This window comes from Rhinolophus ferrumequinum, chromosome X, assembly GCF_004115265.2.
Source record: "Rhinolophus ferrumequinum isolate MPI-CBG mRhiFer1 chromosome X, mRhiFer1_v1.p, whole genome shotgun sequence".
Lineage (NCBI taxonomy): Eukaryota > Metazoa > Chordata > Mammalia > Chiroptera > Rhinolophidae > Rhinolophus > Rhinolophus ferrumequinum.
In genome coordinates, this window is record NC_046284.1 from 36,337,766 (window position 1) to 36,357,152 (window position 19,387).

The 19,387-nt window shown below is 35.4% G+C and overlaps 1 protein-coding gene across 3 annotated transcripts in view; it reads left to right on the top strand.

Moving 5' to 3' along the window:
• LAMP2 (lysosomal associated membrane protein 2) overlaps nucleotides 1-18,469 on the top strand; it is a 40,900-nt gene extending 22,431 nt beyond the window's left edge. The window contains exons 7-9 of one of the 3 annotated variants that reach the window (XM_033103323.1): nucleotides 1,994-2,057; nucleotides 2,613-2,777; nucleotides 15,817-18,469. In XM_033103323.1, coding sequence (XP_032959214.1) covers nucleotides 1,994-2,057; nucleotides 2,613-2,777; nucleotides 15,817-15,959 — 372 coding nt within the window. In that variant the 3' untranslated portion in view covers nucleotides 15,960-18,469. Of the gene's footprint in view, nucleotides 1-1,993; nucleotides 2,058-2,612; nucleotides 2,778-5,256; nucleotides 5,456-12,536; nucleotides 13,860-15,816 lie in introns of those variants that run through there. The other 2 variants (XM_033103332.1, XM_033103340.1) reach the window with 2 other exon arrangements.
• Nucleotides 18,470-19,387: the final 918 nt, after the last annotated feature.

A 19,387-nucleotide genomic window follows, 5' to 3' on the forward strand; every position in this document is an offset into this window, starting at 1 on the left:
TACCCTTGGATCAAGGAACACAATCAACACCAACCAGGAGAATGAGGCATGTATCATGTTTAGTGAAAGATAAGTATGGAAAAGTAGTTGGGACAAATTGTGGAAAGCCTTGAATGCTGAGTCGAGACATATCCTAAGTGGAGGAGAGATGTGTAGAGGTGATCAAATCCTCCTTTATGCTTCCTCCTGAAATTCTTCTGAGTCTGTCACCTTGTTTTCATTACCCACTGCCTTTGCCCTGATTCCAGCCAGCGTTACCTCTTACCTGGACTATTCAGCCTCGTAACTAGTCCCTCCTCTTCCTCCATTCCCTCAGTGTTCTGCTAGTGTACTTGTGATCAGCTTAATCTTCTTGAAGCATAGCTCTTCCTCAGAAACCTTCAGTGGTTTTATTTTGCCATCATAACATCTAAGTTCCCTAGCAAAGTAGTTCTAGCCTTCCTCCCACCGACCATGCAATGTAATCTGCATATCCATCTTTGTTTCCTTCCTTCCCCCTTCATGAGTCTCATGGTTCCCTCACCCTGTTTCCTGTGCACATCCAGTGAGGTAGGAGAGGACAGTACCGTGTTTCCCCGAAAATAAGACCTAACCGGAAAATAAGCCCTAGCATGATTTTTCAGGATGACATCCCCTGAACATAAGCCCTAATGCGTCTTTTGGAGCAAAAATTAGTATAAGACCCAGTCTTATTTTCGGGGAAACACAGTGGTAACCAGCACACAGGCTCTGCAACCAACTTCCTGAGTTCAAATCCCAGCTCACTGACTACTAACCATATAGCCTCTGGGAAGTTACTTAATAATCTCTGTACTTCGATTACCCCATCTCAAAAAGGGTGTTGTAATTATTCAATGATGCTTCATGTGTAATGTTTTAAGAACAGTGCTTGGCACTTAGTAAGTTCTCAGATGCTAGTGTACTTGTGATTATACTTATTTTCTACCTTTATTCATGCTGTTGCCTTCTCAAATACCCTTTTCTGCTTGTTTCCTAATTGAATCCTACCGAATTCAAATGGCCCATCCCTAAGCTTGCATTACTTTTGCTCATCCTCTAGTTGGAAGTAATTTTCATTTTCATAACTTAACACTTTCTTTTTTGTAATATGTTTATGTACAGTAGCTCCCCCAATCCATGGGGGATACGTATCCAAGACCCCCAGGGGATGCCTGAAACTGCAGATGGTACAGAACCCTATATATACTATGTTTTTTCCTATACATACATACATACCTACGATAAAGTTTAATTTATAAATTAGGCATGGTAAGATATTAACAATAATAATGAAAAAAATAGAACAATTATAATATACCATAATAATAGTTATGTGAATGTGGTCTCTCAAAATATGTGGAACTTTCCATTTAATATTTTCGAACTGTGGTTGGCAGTGGATAACTGAAACTGCAGAAAGCGAAACCGCAGATAAGGGGGGTACTGTTGTATTTAGCTTATCTTCTCTGGCAGATTGCAAACATAGTGGGTGCAGGATCCAAGTCTGGTTCATTTTGCTGGCTTCCTGGAGCACTTTGATTTGTTACCTTGTACATACCAAGCACTGAAATAACTGGAATGACTGGCAGATGAGATGAGTGCTTCAGAAAGATAACAACAGTGAAGGAAAGATTGAGCTGGAGAGGCTGAAAAGCAGGGAGCCCAGTTAAGAGGCTATTGTGATCCAGGCTAGAGGTGATGAGGGCTCAGCAAGTGATAGGAGGGATAAAATGGAGGCAATGAATTGTTGAGTGTCTGAGAACCACATGACTATACCTCTGATCCAAAAATTGGAAACCAAATGCAAAGGAAAAGGATTCCTGTCACATTTTGAGTTCTCTTTACTTAGTTGCAGTTTATTCTGCTGGCCCAGGTCTAATCTATAGTTTTATTTTTTGGGTAATAGTATTAGATTGCTTTGTTTCTGTAGATAGTAACTGTACCTGCAGACAATTGAGATGTGTTGATTAACTGGAAGCTCTTTTTCAAACAGGAAAATGAAAACCGATTCTATTTGAAGGAAGTGAATGTCAGCATGTATTTGGTTAATGGCTCTGGTAAGCAAAGAATTGGCCTTGGGGAAAAGAGTGTGGGTTGTTACACAGAAGGAATAGAAACCATAATCGTCTTGTTACCAAACAGTGCCTTATTTAATGGGACAGAAGATTGCATGTGAAAATTGACCTTGACCACAACTTAAAAATCAGAAACTTAGAACTATAGCATTCTATGTTTTACAGTATCTCGTATTTTCAAAGCATGGTGGCTAATAGTTAAGAGTGTGACTGAATTTTAGATTATAGAAACATCTATAGAAAGATAGGGAACAGTGACAGATGTTTACTAGAATTAGTAGGGTGATCACATTGTAAGGTATAAAAATGTCGAATCAGTATATTGTATACCTGAAACTAATATAACTAACATAATATTGTATCAAACTATACTTAATTTGTTTTTTAAAAAGGTAGGGAACCCAGTGATTGGAAGAATTGTTTTTTGTAGGTAGACCCTGTACCCCAAGCTCCCATACTTCACTGAAAAATCCTGAAGACTGCCCTCTTTTTATGTTGATAGGATAAGAAATTATTAACATATTTTTTTCTTTAAAGTTTTCAGCATTGCAAATAACAATCTTACCTACTGGGATGCCCCCCTGGGAAGTTCTTATATGTGCAATAAAGAGCAGACGGTTTCAGTGTCTGGAGCATTTCAGATAAATACCTTTGATCTTAGGGTTCAGCCTTTCAATGTGGTAGAAGGAAAGTATTCTACAGGTAAGAATCAAGCAAGTTTTATTAATAATTTATGTTCTTACGTTGACTTTAACTTTGGGTCTTGGAAATTTAAGCATTGAAACAGAAATGTGAATTCACCACCCAACTCGTGTAGAGTTCTCATAGCCTTGACCAAGTTATATCACTCTATATTTGGTTCATTATTTTACTCAAGCTAGATGTTTTTTGTGATCTGAAAACTATTTGCAACAAAGTTCTTAAAGCTAACTTAAAAACGGATAGAAGCTTCCTCCCCCCCCCAATAGAAGCTTTAAGTGAGCTTTACTTAACGTAGGAACACTCTCCCTATGTTTTAGTTTGTGGGAAGGGTGGCACTTAGGAGCAGCAGCTTTGGGTATCTTGCATCTGCTTTCTTGAGGCCGTCTTTTCACTGGAAGCATTTTCATACTCGAATAAAAGCATTTTGGTCTTATTTTGTTGAGATAAAAGATTGTAGTAGCAAAACTTCAAATACCGTGAACTATATTTTGGCCAGCCAGAATGGTCTGGAGAATTTTAAAAGCATGTGAATGAGGCTTTTTGAAGATCTACTCGGGCCTGATGGTAGTGTTTATCAGATTTTTAATGCAAACTTTGTGAAGTGCTCATTACATACAGTGTGTTTATACAAATATGAAAGATGCATTTGAGATTACAAGATTAAAATTTACATGAAGAAAAAAGTGCATAAAATTTCTTAATTGACTTATCCTTTTAAACTGATTATTTAGAATTGGGGTTTGTGGATTGCAGTTCTGCTGAGCACAGCTATTCCAGTCATCTACAGCATTTTTAACATGTAATTCCATGGTTTAGAAGGAAAAGTGGAAGCTGTGTTTAAAAGTGAATGTGCTGGGGTGGCCAGTTAGCTCACTTGGTTAGAACACAGTGCTGGTAGCACCAAGGTTGCTGGTTCGATCCCCACATGGGCCACTGAGCTGCGCCCTTCTTTAAAAAAAAAAAAAAAGAAAGAAAGAAAGAAAGAAAGAAAGAAAAAAAAAAAGTGAATGCTGTGAGCCATTGAAGTATTTTTGTAGTAGTGCTGAATACCTAGCCTGAATTGGTTAGGCCAAAATGGTAGGCTCTTCAACCTACCATTCTTGTGACTAGAGGTTAATCACACTTCAAAATTTTTTTCAAAACCTCATTTTCCCTTTTGTCTGTTTTTCTTTTTACGTCAATTATTTTGATCCTCTAATAGTTTTATCTATGAGTGTTTATCTAGCTCCCCTACATTGTTACTCTACATTTAGGTTCAGATTTGCGTTTAAAATTTAAAATCATTTGTTCAAGCCTGTTTAGTCAGCTGTAATAGATATGAGCTCTGTCCTTTGTCTAATTTGAAACTGTGTTTTTTTATGTTCATAGAATTAAAAATGTCACCCAAAGGAACATACAACATTTAATATTGATAATGAATGCATAATCTATTTGTGGAGCTAGGTTCTTGACTGTGGGTATCTATAAATACAACACATTGGTAATACTTCAGGAGGGGGAAATAGACTTGCAGTAAGGTAAAACAGTGTTGATTGGATTTTACTGGATCAGACTACTCCCTAAACATAGAAAAAAATAGCCTGTGGACTGTCAGTCCTGACCAGATTGATAAATGTAATAAACACACACAAATTAGTAAGAAGTCCTAGTTTCTTGACTTTTGTAGCCACTAAAATAATGTACTCTAAGTTAGAGATCTGCATAATTTTTCTGTAAAGGCCCAGACAGTAAGTTAGGTTTGGAGGCCACGTGGTATCTGTCACAACTATTCAACTCTGCTATTGTAGCAGGAAAACAGCCATAGTCAATAAACAAATGAATGACTGTGTTCCAATAAAACTTTATTTGTGAATAGTGAAATTTGAATTTCTTATAATCCTCATGTCTCACAAAATATTCTTTTGTTTTTTTCCAACCATTTAAAAATGTTTAAAAGCCACTTTTAGCTCTTGGGCCAGGTTTAGCCCACAGGCTATATATAACTTGCCCATCTCTGTTCTAAAGGATTTCAGAGCAAGCCTGGTCATTCTAATCTCGTGATTAAACCTTCCTGATCTGGTCCCAAAAGACATTCACTCTACCACTAAGATGCTAATTTGGCTGTGTGAAATGGACTATATTAGCTGTCTTCATTTTTGATAAAGTAATACTACTATTTTGGAAAGGACTTGAAATATAAACAAAGAAACACACACACACACGTATGTGTTTACTCATAGGTATAATTATATATGTATTCATATATATATATGAATATCTATATATACACACTTACACAAATGGAAAGACAAACATGTTTTAGGATTTTAATTCTAGAACAATCCATAATTTTCTGTAGTTTATCATTAAATATACATGTCTTAATTACTTAAAGTTGAACTTGTAAGAGCATTTCTGACTTTTGAATCAACATCTTTTACTGTTGTACATTTTTTTTGATTATACTCATTATTTGTTACACAATTTTTCTCACCTACAGCCCAGGAGTGTTCGCTGGATGATGACACCATTCTAATACCAATTATAGTTGGTGCTGGTCTTTCAGGCTTGATTATCGTTATAGTGATTGCTTACCTAATTGGCAGAAGAAAAAGTTATGCTGGATATCAGACTCTGTAATACTAATCCATATGTGATCTCTGTTACAAAATAATAAAGCAAGTACAAGTTACAACATGCAATACTGTTCAATTTAAGGTATATTTAATTGTAGTTCTGATCTTAGAACCAGTAATATGGGGGATTTTATACTTAAATAAATACAAACACTCCAAAAACTATAAATTACAAATTAGTCACATGATTTTGATTTCCCCAACCAAAGGATTTAAAACTATTATTTCCACAGCAAAAGGCATGTGCAAAATCACCTGGATTATAGGTTGTATTTTACTGTCTTGAAATAGTATTTATTTGTTTTCTTTCGCTATTCTGACTAGAAATATAGTTTAGGAAAAACAGTTTTAAAAAGAGGTTTTTTTTTCCTGCATGTAGTTAAATTGAGACAACACATTCTACAGTGGATTTGTACTTGCTCCTTTTGCATTTTTTTCTGTGATTTTGTTTGCAGGTTAACTTAGCTGCTTTGACATTGCTGTGTATTTGACCTATGAGAGATATGCTAGTAGATTTGGACAGAGTTTAGTATTATTATGTTCTTAGCAATGAATGCTATTTGAATACATTTTTATTTAATGTGACTATAATAACAAAAGATTCAAAAGCTTTTTAAATTTTAGAAGAAGTGTTAAGGTTATTGTTTAATCCTTTTTTAAAGAACTGGATATTTCAGTCTTTTAAATTGCAAGATATAAAACTATTCCAAACTGGGCATTTCAGTCCATTTTCTAGGTGCTTTAGAGATAATTGCTAGGCAGTGCCAATTTTGGACATTAATCCTTTGTACTTATAAATTGGCCTTTACATACAGTGCTAAAGTTAATGTAGACTTCTCTTTAGCCTTCCAGTATCCTTGGTGGTGGTACTGTGTTTTATTCCTTTCTTGTCTTTTCCTTGAAGAAGAAATGTCAGTATGTCTTAGAACCTAGATAAGGAAGTGCACTTACACTTATAAAGTAACTTGTACCTAACACAAAAGTCTTGGTCTTCTTAGTCCATTAAAAAGTTGGTCTTTGTTCCAGCTTACATTGATTGCTACAACACTTACTAATTTGGCTTTCCCATTTAAATGGTTTTATGCAAATCAAAACCTAGATTATTATTGTTCATTATGGTAGAATCATTATTAATTCATGTATTTTGTGTTCAGTTTTGTCATATGGGGTGGGGAGATGTACCAGTTGTCCATTTACCTTGCACCACCTAATGTTTATATGAGAAAGCAAAACATTTCAACTTGATAGTTAACACATGGAGTATTCTTGCTGTTTCTAGGATTTTTTTTATTGGAATGGCTGAGCAAATATTAAAAATTTGTTAATATGCAGCCATATATCGAAGGTTCCTGAGTTTTTTTGGGTGGGAGATTATATGTCCCCCCATTCACTAGCAAATGAGATATCTGGGTTTGAAAATATGATTGATATTGAATTAATTTGGTAGTCTAGCTACACACACACACATACACACACAAGCAATTGCATGTTAGCATGTGTATGTCTGTAACTATCTTTCGAGTTACAGTGGAGTGCTAAATATTTTCTCCCACTTAAATTTGCTCTCTGTTTAGAGTAGCCTGAAAGTCTTACTGGCTCAGAATTAGATTCTTCACCAGCCCCTCTCTTAAAGCTACATTGAGCTGTATTACCATTTTAAGGCACTTTTGAAAGACTAAATATAAATCTGATTTTTTAAAATTATTTTTATTTAAATAATGTGTTAGTGTAAGACTGTTAACCTTAGAAGAATGGATAATGCTTACAAGAACGTAGGCCTTAGATATTTCTCATGAGTCAAAACAAAGCAGCTTTAAAAAAAAAAATTGGAAGCACAAGTGGGTGGCACTGGCTTATCGCTATTAATGTTTCTACAATTAGATTATATACCTGATTCATATTAAAATACCTCTAATCAGCACTGTTTTCTAGAAAATCTGACTTCATTGAATATTTCTGTGTTTTACATGGGCCAGTTTTATATATGGTTATTGACATTATTATTTCCAAAAGCCACATGTTCTTTGACCTTTCGTAGTTTCATTTGCTGTACTGGGTTTACACCTTGATGGTCTAATACTCTATGGTTCTGGGTATTTTCATGTTTTATCATTTGTATTAAGAAACTGGTCCATGTAAATACTTCTTATGTTTTTTTCCTCAAATGTTTAAACCACTAGTTGATGTATGGTATTCTTCTTTAGATATTTGCTTGTCCATTTGCTCAACATATTGCTTTTAAAACAAACAATAAAGATTCTTTTATTTCTTAAGGAAATTTGCTCACATTTTTTTCCCCATTGGTTAAAGTCAAGATTTTGTACACCACAATAATGGCAATTGCTTCCAAAAGGAAAAACTTTTCAAGAGCTTAGAAGTAGAACTAAATTATTTCCAAACTGTTCTGTTGTATTACTACTATCTGGAAGAGTGGTCCCATACATAGGTCTCTACTGATGCTGGGATGTCTACAGAATAAGAATCACTTAGGAAGCTTGTTATAAAAATTCAGATTCCAGCCTCCATCCCTAGAGGATTTAATTTAGCAGGACTTGGATGAGGCATGCGTGTGTGTTTGTGTGAGTGTGAGTGTGTGTGTGTAAGCTCCCCAGCTGAATATGGTAGCTAATTGGGGAACCAGTGTTCAAAATATTTATAAAACCTTCAGATTATTTCATTGTGCACCTTGTTCAACTCCTTGAGGCTGATATTTAATATCTATACATAGCAGCTGCACATTGCAGCCAAATAATCCAAGCTGTTGATCCGAACCAAAATAGCATTGTGTGTAATCTCTCTCAGATACCCTAAAATACTTGAACCTTAGTATATCACACACAAAAACCTTAGCAATCTGGCTAGTAAATTTCCTCTGGATTACCCGGTTAAGCCATGTGACTGCCATTAATCATTACAACTCCCATCTCTGCTACTAACTACCATGTGACTTGGGCCAAGCTCCTTAACTTCTGGAGTCTCAGCTTCTTCATCTAGGGGATGAGGGCTTTAAAATCCTGTTGCTCTATTTTTTTTGAGTGGTAGTTGCCATTTCATTGAAGATTTGAGTAATTTTAGAAGGATCTGATAAGAAGTTCCTTGTTAGGTATCAAGTACATACTTTACATACAGTGTAAAAAAGCACCATCTGAAGTTTCTTTGTATTCTTTAGGAGGAATTCTCACAAGATTCTGATATTTTTAAGATTATAGGATTTCATCTCTCTTTAGATAGATAATGTTAAATTGGGCTCATCTCTCTTCCACCCATCTCCTTATCTTTTACTTTGGTAGCTAACTTTCTTCTCAATAATTGCCATATCTTGTTTTTGAAAATAGTATAGACATGTTTGGGTGATACTGAGTAGCTTCAAGTATCTTCAAGATTCATGTATACTTCAGTTTGATTATAGATCTAAAAGGCATATAACAAATAAGGTGTCACAAAAGAATGTGATTCTTAATGCTGATTTTTCCAAAGAAAAATTTGACACAATTGGTTTTTAAGAGGAATTTTTGTTTTATGTTTTGTAATAAATGTATATCTCAGCTTTCAAATTTAGCTGAAAATTGTATTTGAAAGATTTCTGAACTGACAAAGTCGAAGATAGCAGTATTTTTAATCTACATAAAACTTTTCATTGAAATTTCAATGTCTGTGACTTCTTTATCTTTAAAAATCTTCACTGCTTCTGTGACTATTAAACTCTTTAATGAATAACTTTTCAAGTGTACATTAGGCAAATAGATTAGATCAAAATGATTTATAGAATGAGATTTTTTCTTCAGGATGTGATCCTATTAATATTACTGCTTTACCAAAATTTCTTTCCATTACCTACAGAATTCTTAAAGGTAGAATTCATAAAATCAATTGTTATTATAAATTAGTACTTCACATGCTAATTGAGAGCATTTTAAGTAAGTAACAACATCTAGAAAGATCCTTGTATTAGTGGAATTACCTTTTTGCTCTACTCTGGGGATTTTTGTCTTACATGATAGCCTTATTGACAGTATTTATGAAAGTCATTTCAGTACTAGGTCAAATACCCAATTTGGGAAAGAATACTATGAATCCATTACCAGAATAAGAAATTAATGATTTTTTTAAAAAAATCAAGTTATATTAAATCCAAGGTATAATACTTTATGGTACATGTCCCCTAATAGTTTATCTGCTGGGTGGTATACTTTGGGAAATTGAAGGTGAGGAGCTAACTGGGTACTGTTTATATATACACATACATATACATGAACATATATATGTATGTGTATACATATAAATTTTATTGGGGGACAGTGTGTTTCTCCTGGCAGTTGTCCTTCAATCTAGTTGTGGAGGGCGCAGCTCAGCTCGAAGTCCAGTCGCCGTTTTCAATCTTTAGTTGCAGGGGGCGCAGCCCACCATCCCATGCAGGAATTAAACCAGCAACCTTGTTGTTGAGAGCTCGTGCTCTAATCAACTGAGTCATCCAGCTGCCCCTTGGGAAGCTCAGCGGCAGCTAGTTGTCTTCAATCTTGTTGTGGAGTGGCCCATGTGGGAATTGAACCGGCAATCCTGTTGTTCAGAGTTTGCGCTCTAACCAGCTGAGCCATCAGGCCGCCCCCCTAACTGGGTATTCTTAACATCATATATTCACAAGTCACATCTGGCAACCTCAGATACCTGGATTTTTAACAGAACCGAGAAGCAAATAAAAAAGATCACTGAGCCATCGATGTCATAAAGTCCATAAACTTCAGGACTACCTCTTGTTCTGAGTTGTTGCTCCAGAGGCTAGAATGGCACATTTCTTAAATGCAAGCACAATCAGAAAAAATTCTTATTTTCGGCACAATTCTAATAAGCTTAATTATCTGATTTATCCATCCTTGGTAGGTTGCAAGCTAGGAGGAAAACTAGGGCAGTAAGAGGCAAGGAAATAGAAAATAGTGAGAAATGGTGATTCAGCATCCTAGCCTTCTTCATTCTGCAAATGGATCTCCATCTGCACCATTCATCCTTTCCTCCTCTCCAGTCTCAGTAGGTTTTGTTTTCCTAGTTAGTGCTTTTGGAATCCTACCTTCGAGGAGAACTTATACCATTCAGCATCTTCAACCTGTCAGATGGTAATGGCTCCTTCCCTCATCCTTTAAATACGTTTAAGTCTTTTCCACCCTGAAGATAGCCTTTCTTGACCATATGTCCCACTTGTAATTACCTCCCTATTGCCTTCTAAACTTCTTGAAAATGAAGAGTATGTTCCCCATCCCAAGTTCTTGAGCTCCTACTGGTCACTTCCCATTCACTCCTAAACCTACAGCAATTTGACTCATAACCCCCACCCTCCATATTGCTAGATCCAATGGGCATTTCTCAGATTTTTCTAATATTTTACACTATTCTCCCATGCTACTTGAAACTGTGTTTTTCCTTGGCTTCTGTAGCACCATTTTCTACCTGCCTTTTTCACTTTTTCCTTCTCCCTCAAATATTGCTGTTCCCAAGGGTTTTGTCTCTGGTCCTCTTTTTAATACTTGCCCTCACTGAGAAATATCTTTGTCTATGGTTTTTACTACTTAGGTTCATCAACTAGTTGGTTGGGACACAAGTATCTTAAACTCAGCAGATCTCTGAATGTCCCCCTCTTCCACATATTCCTCTCCACCCTCCCCACACATGCCAAAACCCCCCCCCCCGCAAAAAAAAAAACTCATACAAAAACGACTACAAATAAAACCGAAATGCATGTATTCTTCCTCTTATATTCCTATCATGATGAATGGTGCTGGCATCTACATAATCATTCAAGCATGGAATTGGAAACCATCCAGTTATCTCCTACCACACCCCCAACATCCATTTGGTCAATTCCGCCTTCTAAGTGGATCTCTAGTCTTTCCTTATGCATCTACACATTGTTAACCCACTTCAGAACCATACTGTGTTTCCCCGAAAATAAGACCTACCTGGACAATCAGCTCTAATGCGTCTTTTGGAGCAAAAATTAATATAAGACCCGGTCTTATTTTACTATAAGTCCCGGTATAATATAATACCGGGTCTTATGTTAATTTTTGCTCCAAAAGACGCATTAGAGCTGATTTCCAGCTAGGTCTTATTTTTGGGGAAACAGTATTATTGGACATGTGGGCACTAACAATACCACCAGGCTTACATCTGGCATAACTTCTGAAACAAATACCCTGCTTAAAATCCTGCTGCACTGTTTTTTTGTTTGTTTGTTTTTTGCCATCAGTATAAGGCCAAACTACCTACAGCATACAATGTCTTTGTGAGCTGGTCCTAGTACCCTTCTTCTGCTGCTTTTCCAGCCAAGAGTACCTCTTGGTCCATTGTTCTGGCTATGTGAACCTACTTGCATTTCCCCTGTGCCATATTTTCCTACCCTCCTTATTTTTGTGCTGTTTCCTATATCTGGAAGGCCTTTTCCCCATTACCTGCATGGTTAATTCCTACTCATCCTTAAAAACCCAGCTCCAGTGTCAATTCTTTCAAAGTATGCCTTGTATAACAAGACTGAGTGCGCCTCTGAAACATGACTCTTTGTCTGTTGCCTGCCCCTATTACAGCCCATTTTGAAATTACAACTGCCAATTTTCTTGTCTGACTCTCACACTAGACTGAACATCTTGAGACAAACAGTTATGCCATCAAGGCCAGTTTTTATCTTTTCCCACTACTAGGTGACCCCAGATTGCTGTGCATTGAGTTCTTAGGTCTGCACTGTATAGCTCATTTGGTTCATTTCATTAATACTTCACATCTGCAGTGTTCCAGGCACTGTGCTTCTTTAACATAACAGTTTGCCTCTGGAAGCTTACAGCCTGATCATCAAGGAAAGGCTAATTATATTTATCCATTATCTTCTGTTTAAAAAATCTGGGAAGTATGTGATCATTTTATATAGCTTTTATCCAAAATGACTGCATTTGGGGGGTTTACTTAAAAGTGTACGATTTGATTATTTAGAAAATCACTTTTGTGGAATATCTCATTTGCTGGTAATGAATGTCAATGACTTGCTACCTTGGTGTAAAAAACAAATATGTATATTGGGGAGTCCTACCATTTTAACTTAAAATTTACAGATTTGAAATTTTGTCGCTGTTTCTGTTCTCAATTGTCCTTTCTCCACATCTAGCTCAAGACTGCAGTGCAGATGACGACAACTTCCTTGTGCCCATAGCGGTGGGAGCAGCCTTGGCAGGAGTACTTATTCTAGTGTTGCTGTCTTACTTTATTGGTCTCAAGCGCCATCATGCTGGATATGAGCAATTTTAGAACCTGCAGTCTGATTGGTTATATAAAAATACATGCACATAACAGGATTTTCTTGTCTCTTAGTTTTGAAACACTTTGCTTCTTAAGCACGATGTGTTGAAACTAATTCTTAAATCAGTCCCAGCATTTTGAGATAAATCTTTATTAATAAAAACTGTTCTCTTTGATCAACTTAAAATAAAAAATGTTGTATTTACTGGTCCTGAAGACAAACTTTTTAAAGAAAACATTGGTGTGCAATGTGTTAAGGTCTATCTTAAGAAGCCTTGGCCAAAATTGATCCTAACCTAAGATGCCTTAAACTTATTAATATGGCAATTATACAAATAAAATATGTAGCTGTCTCTTAATGGAATTATAAATATTATTTTACTACTGGTATTCTATTTCAATGTATAAGAACTATCCTGATTTAAATTCATCACAATGCCTTTGCATATAGTTCCATTAAATAAATATTGATGTGGCATAAATGCCCATCACATATGTTCAAACTTGGTTTTCAGTTGAATGTCCTCAGGACCATCAGCATTTTTTAGGTTATGTGACTTTTTGCTGATTTCTTTGAGTTAAGGATAAAGCGAGTATCTCAGGCTTGTGATTTTTTTCCCTAGGTACGTAACAGACTCAAAAGGCCACAACAGAACTTAAACTGGCTTCAGGATTTGTTTTTTAAAAATTGTTTCTTTTTCAGCGATAGAGACTGAAAAGATTCAAGCATATTTAACCACTTTTTTTTCTTGTGTCATTCTCTTCTTTGGATGCCTAATTAGCATTGAAAGATAGAAATATTCTATGAACTAATTAGGGCAGAGTGTGTTGTGTTTTTCTACCTCATCTTGATCTCTAGAGCATTAAAATGTATTTAGTGTTGTCATCAGGTCGATACTCATGAAATGTAAGCTAATAGCAATCTCAGAAGGGATGCAGTGAAGCATAGCAACTGGGCTCTTGCTTCTTCAAGACAGCCCTTGTGGGCCAGGTCATAGATGAGGGGGTAGAAAGAAGCTGTTGGCATTAAAATGCGCTAGATAATCAGTCCCTATTGAAGCATACTCCTTGTTATACATGCAGTACAGTTATTGAATGTATAGATAAGAAGGAAGTTTAATCGGTAGACTTGAGAAGACTTTTACATTAAAATAATTATTTTATTAATTCAATATATATATATATATATATATATATATTATATTATATGGGCTTGTTCAGAATTTCTGTAACTCACTGATTACAGTATTTTGGACCCAGTTATCAGTCTCTGAAGGCTTTCAGTAAAATACAGTAAAGTCTTTCAACACAGGCTGCTGTAATTACTGAAATTCATATACTTAGAACCATAGCAACTGGCTTTCTTTTTTTACGAATGACAAAAGTGCAAGAGGAAGAAAAGATAAAATTAGAGGAAAATACATTATTACTTAATTATAAATCACACCAAATGTCACATTATGTTAATTGCATTAGGCTTATACTGGAAAGGACCTTAAAGATTATTTACTCTAATCCTATAACTTTACAGAAAGGGAAGTGACTTCACCAAGGTTACATACCTAGTGGGCAACAAAATCATTATTAGCATTTTGATAAAAATTGTCCTAATGAAATCTAGTCACTCAATTGTAAAACTCATTTAAACGAAATTATGAGATCATTTTTTTTTAAATTTATTTTTAATTTATTGGGGTGACAATTGTTAGTAGAATTACATAGATTTCAGTTGTGCAATTCTGTATCACATCATCCATAAATCACACTGTGTGTTCACCACCCAGAGTCAGCTCCCCTTCCATCACCATACATTTGATCCCCCTCACCCTCATCCCCCACCCCCCAACACCCTTACGCTCTGGTAACCACCAAATTACGTTCCCCAGATTAATTTTCAAACCCCGTGGCCATCCTGTGGTCACCGACTGCCCTCCAATCCCCTCACCCTCCCCCCCCCCCCCCCCCCCCCGCCCATCTAGCAACCCTCAGTTTTTCCTCATTGTCTCCCAAACTGTTTCTGATTAGTTCATTCACTTATTCTTTTCTTTAGAATCCGCAAATAAGTGAGATCATATGGTACTTATCTTTCTCTGTCTGACTCAGAATGTGGCACTTTGAGCTTCTGTACTAACTACTTTCAATAAATAACACATGATCTCAATTTTGTTTAAGTATTTTTTTAAAGTACTGAATATTGGCTTTTGCAATAATAATGTACTGAAACACTCCTATTTTTATCTCTATTTGCTACTTGAAAACCTAAACCTCCTTGGATGGGATCACAAACATGGGAGGAGAATAGAAGGGAATGAACACTTGTTGACCATCTGATGTGTATCAGATGCTTTAGAAATACAATTGTATTTAATCCTCAAGTACATCATAATATAGATATTATTATCCCCCTTTTACAGATGAGGAAAGTGAAGCCCAGTTTAAATAACGACCAAGGTCCGTTAGCTAGTAACTGATGGAGTCAAGATGCAAACTCAGTTCTGTCTGAATCCAGAGTTAAAAATCAATGTTGCACACATTGCCTTCCTGGTGCTCCAGTGGAATGGACTGCAATGTACTGGATTCTGCTATTATTCTTCCAGGCTACTGCTCAGCTAAAAATAATTATGTATAACCCAATGGTTAACCTATTGCCTGTGTGAAAAAATTATACTGCATTTTCTTGATTTTAAGTTCTTTTTACTCAACTTAAATTTTATTACTCATACAGAATTCTTATTTGTATTTTGATGGTAGTTGTGGCAAGGGAAAAAGGGAGTGTGGAAATACGCAGGCAATGGTCTTAAGTGTAGATGACAGTTCTTTCCCCCAGTGACATTTAAACATAAAAAAATACCCATATTAGGTAAGCACAATTCTGTGTTTTGGACCTTTTCCCTTTCTTTCCTTAACTTCTGCTTTTTGTACTGAGAAATTTGGTGTGATTTGAGATGAAGTGATAATGAGAGCTGTAAGAGGATCGGTTGCTTAGAAATATTTGGGTGGATATAGAGAAAATAAGAAAATCTGGGTAATGCTCTAAAAGACTAACCTATGTACACTTTCAAAATGCTTGTTTCTTGTTGCTTGTTTCTGCTTAATTGCATTCCTTACTAATTTTCTTTCCTTGCTTTCTGTTTGTTCTTTTCTAACAGCTGAAGAATGTTCTGGTGACTCTGACCTCAACTTTCTTATTCCTGTTGCAGTAGGTGTGGCCTTGGGCTTCCTTATAATTGTTGTCTTTATCTCTTATATGATTGGAAGAAGGAAAAGTCGTACTGGATATCAGTCTGTGTAGTCAATTAAATTTAGTGCTTCTTGTTATTTGCCATCAGGTTTCCATTGGCTAAAAGCCAGGAAATGCTACGCAATCGATTGTTTGATATGCAGACTAACCTCACTGAATTGCTAGCTAACTTGGGCATGAGTAGCACTTAAGAAAAAATGTATTCGGACCAGTTTCTTTTGTTTTTCTATTTTCCTTCCTTTGTTAAAGTGTAATTGAAAAAAAAATTGTGGCTTAGACTATGTTTTTTTAGTAATAATTTTAAGCCTTTGGATCCAATTATGAAAGAATTTCTACTTGAAGTATAATTTTATGTTGCAGTTACTTGTATTTTGCTACTTTGTTTGATATTTGCAAAATTAAAGCTGTTATGGAGGCAAACATAAAATTTGGTTCATAATAAGACTGACTTTCCTAACCTCCTGATCAGGATTATTTAAATCTGTGTTTTTCTGTTAGTTAAAAAAAGAAGGAAAGAAATGGCTTCATGATACTGTGTTTAATAGCAAAAGTCTGGCTGTTTTCTTTATTACTGTTAGTGGCTACTATATCTTAACAAGGATGTATTTTTTTTCCCTTCTGGAGTTTGGAATATTTTGATTATCTCAGACTTGACAGGATGAAGTAAGATCTTCAGCTTTTAAAAAAGGTATTGATATAGAGTAGGTAGGTTATGGTTTTTTAGGGTTATGATTTACAATGTGATTTTTCCCCCTTAGAGTCTTAACTTGTTCAGAAAGTTAATTCATCCTCCATTAAAAAACAAAACAAAACTTCTATACTTTGTGTACCTCCTGCACTCTCCCATTCCCTATATGAATAAGTTCTAATTGATATTTTTAAGTATTGATTTCTTTCTTCTCAAAGCTTCTAGTGGGCCCTGAAGTGTCATCTGTCAGATGGCTGCCTAGCCAAAACTGGACTATGATTATTTGTGTTGATCTCGATATAGACATATCCTGGTAGAGACCTCTAGTCTAGTGGCTCTGGCTTTTGGAGTAAGGTACTAGAGACCACTCATCCCAGTATCTGATTGGTTGGCTAGGCTGTTGAATTGCCCTTTGATTTGGAAGTACAGTGTTGTATTTCTCTAGGGCTCAAATGGCTGCTTTGTACACCTGTTATTAGCATAAAGCAGATGTTTATTATATCAAGCAATTTTATCCCCATATAACTAAAAACAAAAGTTTCCAAAGATCTACCTTCACTTCAAAAATGTTCCATAGGATTAAAAAATTAAGCTTAAATCTTAAGCGAAGTTAGTTTGTTATTAAATGCAAGGATCAAGTCCCCATCTACCTCTCAGCACAATGCAGATGTTCACCACTGTATTGTTGCCATCAACTGATGCCAGAAGTCTTTGCCAATAACTGGAACTAGAACATTTTGTTAAAAAGAAAGAAAATTTATCAACTATTTTACCTATATATGCATCTCAAAAGCACATATTCCAAACGAGTAGAAAGTCAGGTTGCTCAATTACTTCTCCCTTAGAACATTCTAGTTCTGACTTGCAGATTCAAGCTCTCCTCTATTTGCTAAGTGTATAAAAAATGTTTTCTTTTTAAATGTTCTCCTGTGAAAACAATTGCTTGTTTATTATTTGGTCAAAATGATGGCACCATAAAGAACAGTGGCTTCATTTCAATAAATATTTTTGAGATGATTGTCTAGAAGCTAGATTATTTATATCAGTTGTGACCTTGCTAAGTATATGAATTAGAAATTGAGATACATTAAAAATTACAGATTCATTTAAAAGTCTTCTACCTTTTAAGTATGAGACTAATATCACTAATTCTTCATTAAGTATCATGGCATTCTCTTAGATAATTAGCAAATGTGTGCTTAATCTTCTTTGAGAATTAAGATTAAAATACAAAATACTAACAGAGGGTTAAAACAAACACTGCTTCAACTCCGATAAAATACAGGAAGCCCCAAATCTATGAACTGAGTGTTCAATTAGCTTTGCCCACTGAATTCATTTTTATGTTAGTACAACAGTGGATCAGACAGTAGGACTTTGAGCTCATGAATAAAAACAATTGTTTTTTACCTAAGCTTTGAAAGAACTGATGCTTGCTGCTAACTAAAGTTTTGGATATATCAATTTAATGAACTAAGTAATACCTGCAAAATAAAGCATATTGTGGTACTCCTGTTTGATCTGATCTGTGTGATTTTTAGATCAATGGATTAAAAGTAATAAAGATCATACAATCCATATCACCATGGGTAACTTCATTTTTATTCCATGTGCACAGCCTTAAGAGCTTGGATTGATTTGTATAATCTAAGTTCCTCAAATTCTAGTCTCTTGAATTGTCAATAGGAATCGTATGATCTCATAGGTCTGCAAATTAACCAAGTGTGTTATGAAGGCATTAGAACCATTAGTTCAGACACTTCAGATATGTGGGGGCCTATCTGTTCATGAAAATTCCAAGAAAATATTGTGAATAAAATATGGAAATCTAACAAATGTAAGAGCTTCTTAATAAATGTACTTTTAGCATACATCTGTCTATCTGCATTAATGAACTGTATTCACTGAAGTTCATGCCATTCTGAGCAAGATACAGCTCAGCAATATTGCGGGGCACAGGAGGAGCTATCCATTTTCTGAAAATTCCGTCATATTCCTTACAAAGTCTGATGCTCAATTGTTATATGATTGGATTAAATGATAACACTCCATTTTACATAGGGGGTAATTTTTGGTGGCAGAAGGAATTAAACAGTGGATCTCTCTATAGTTTCTGAGTACTGGGATTTCATATTCTGATTGTTAGACATTTAATGGCTTTTAGTTAAGGGCGGAAAATGGCCTTACCTTGCATTTATGGGACTGAGGAGGAGGTTCACAATATAACCTATTTTTATTGTCTCAGCTAATTCATTGAATATACTTCACAACTCTGCACTTCACAGGGCTTCTGAATGAAGCACTTTAAGATTACTGATAGCAAGAGGAGTGGTTCTTTATATTGCTGTAAGGGTTACTGTGTATCTAAAAAATCATTTTGGTGGTTCACCTTTTTTAAGTTCAGTGTATACTCTGAATGCTAGAACTGCCTTTAGAATCCTGAAGAAATGTTTCATTTTCTCTTTGCTTTTACTTATCTGTATTTTAAAAGATTTTTATTAAAATATAGTTAGCGTACAATATTATATTAGTTTCAGGTGTACACAATAGTTATTCAACATTTATATACCTAAAGAAGTGATCACTATGATAAGTCCAGCAACCATCTGACACCATACCATTCTATCACAATATTATTGACTATATTCCCTATGCTGTATGTTACCTCCCAATGACTTATTTACTATCTGTATTTCGATGACTGTAAATTTGAGTCCCTTTGTTTCAAGAGCTATGCATAATGAACAGGAGAAATCTTGGCATATAATGCATTTTTAGTAGGAAAAAGCAG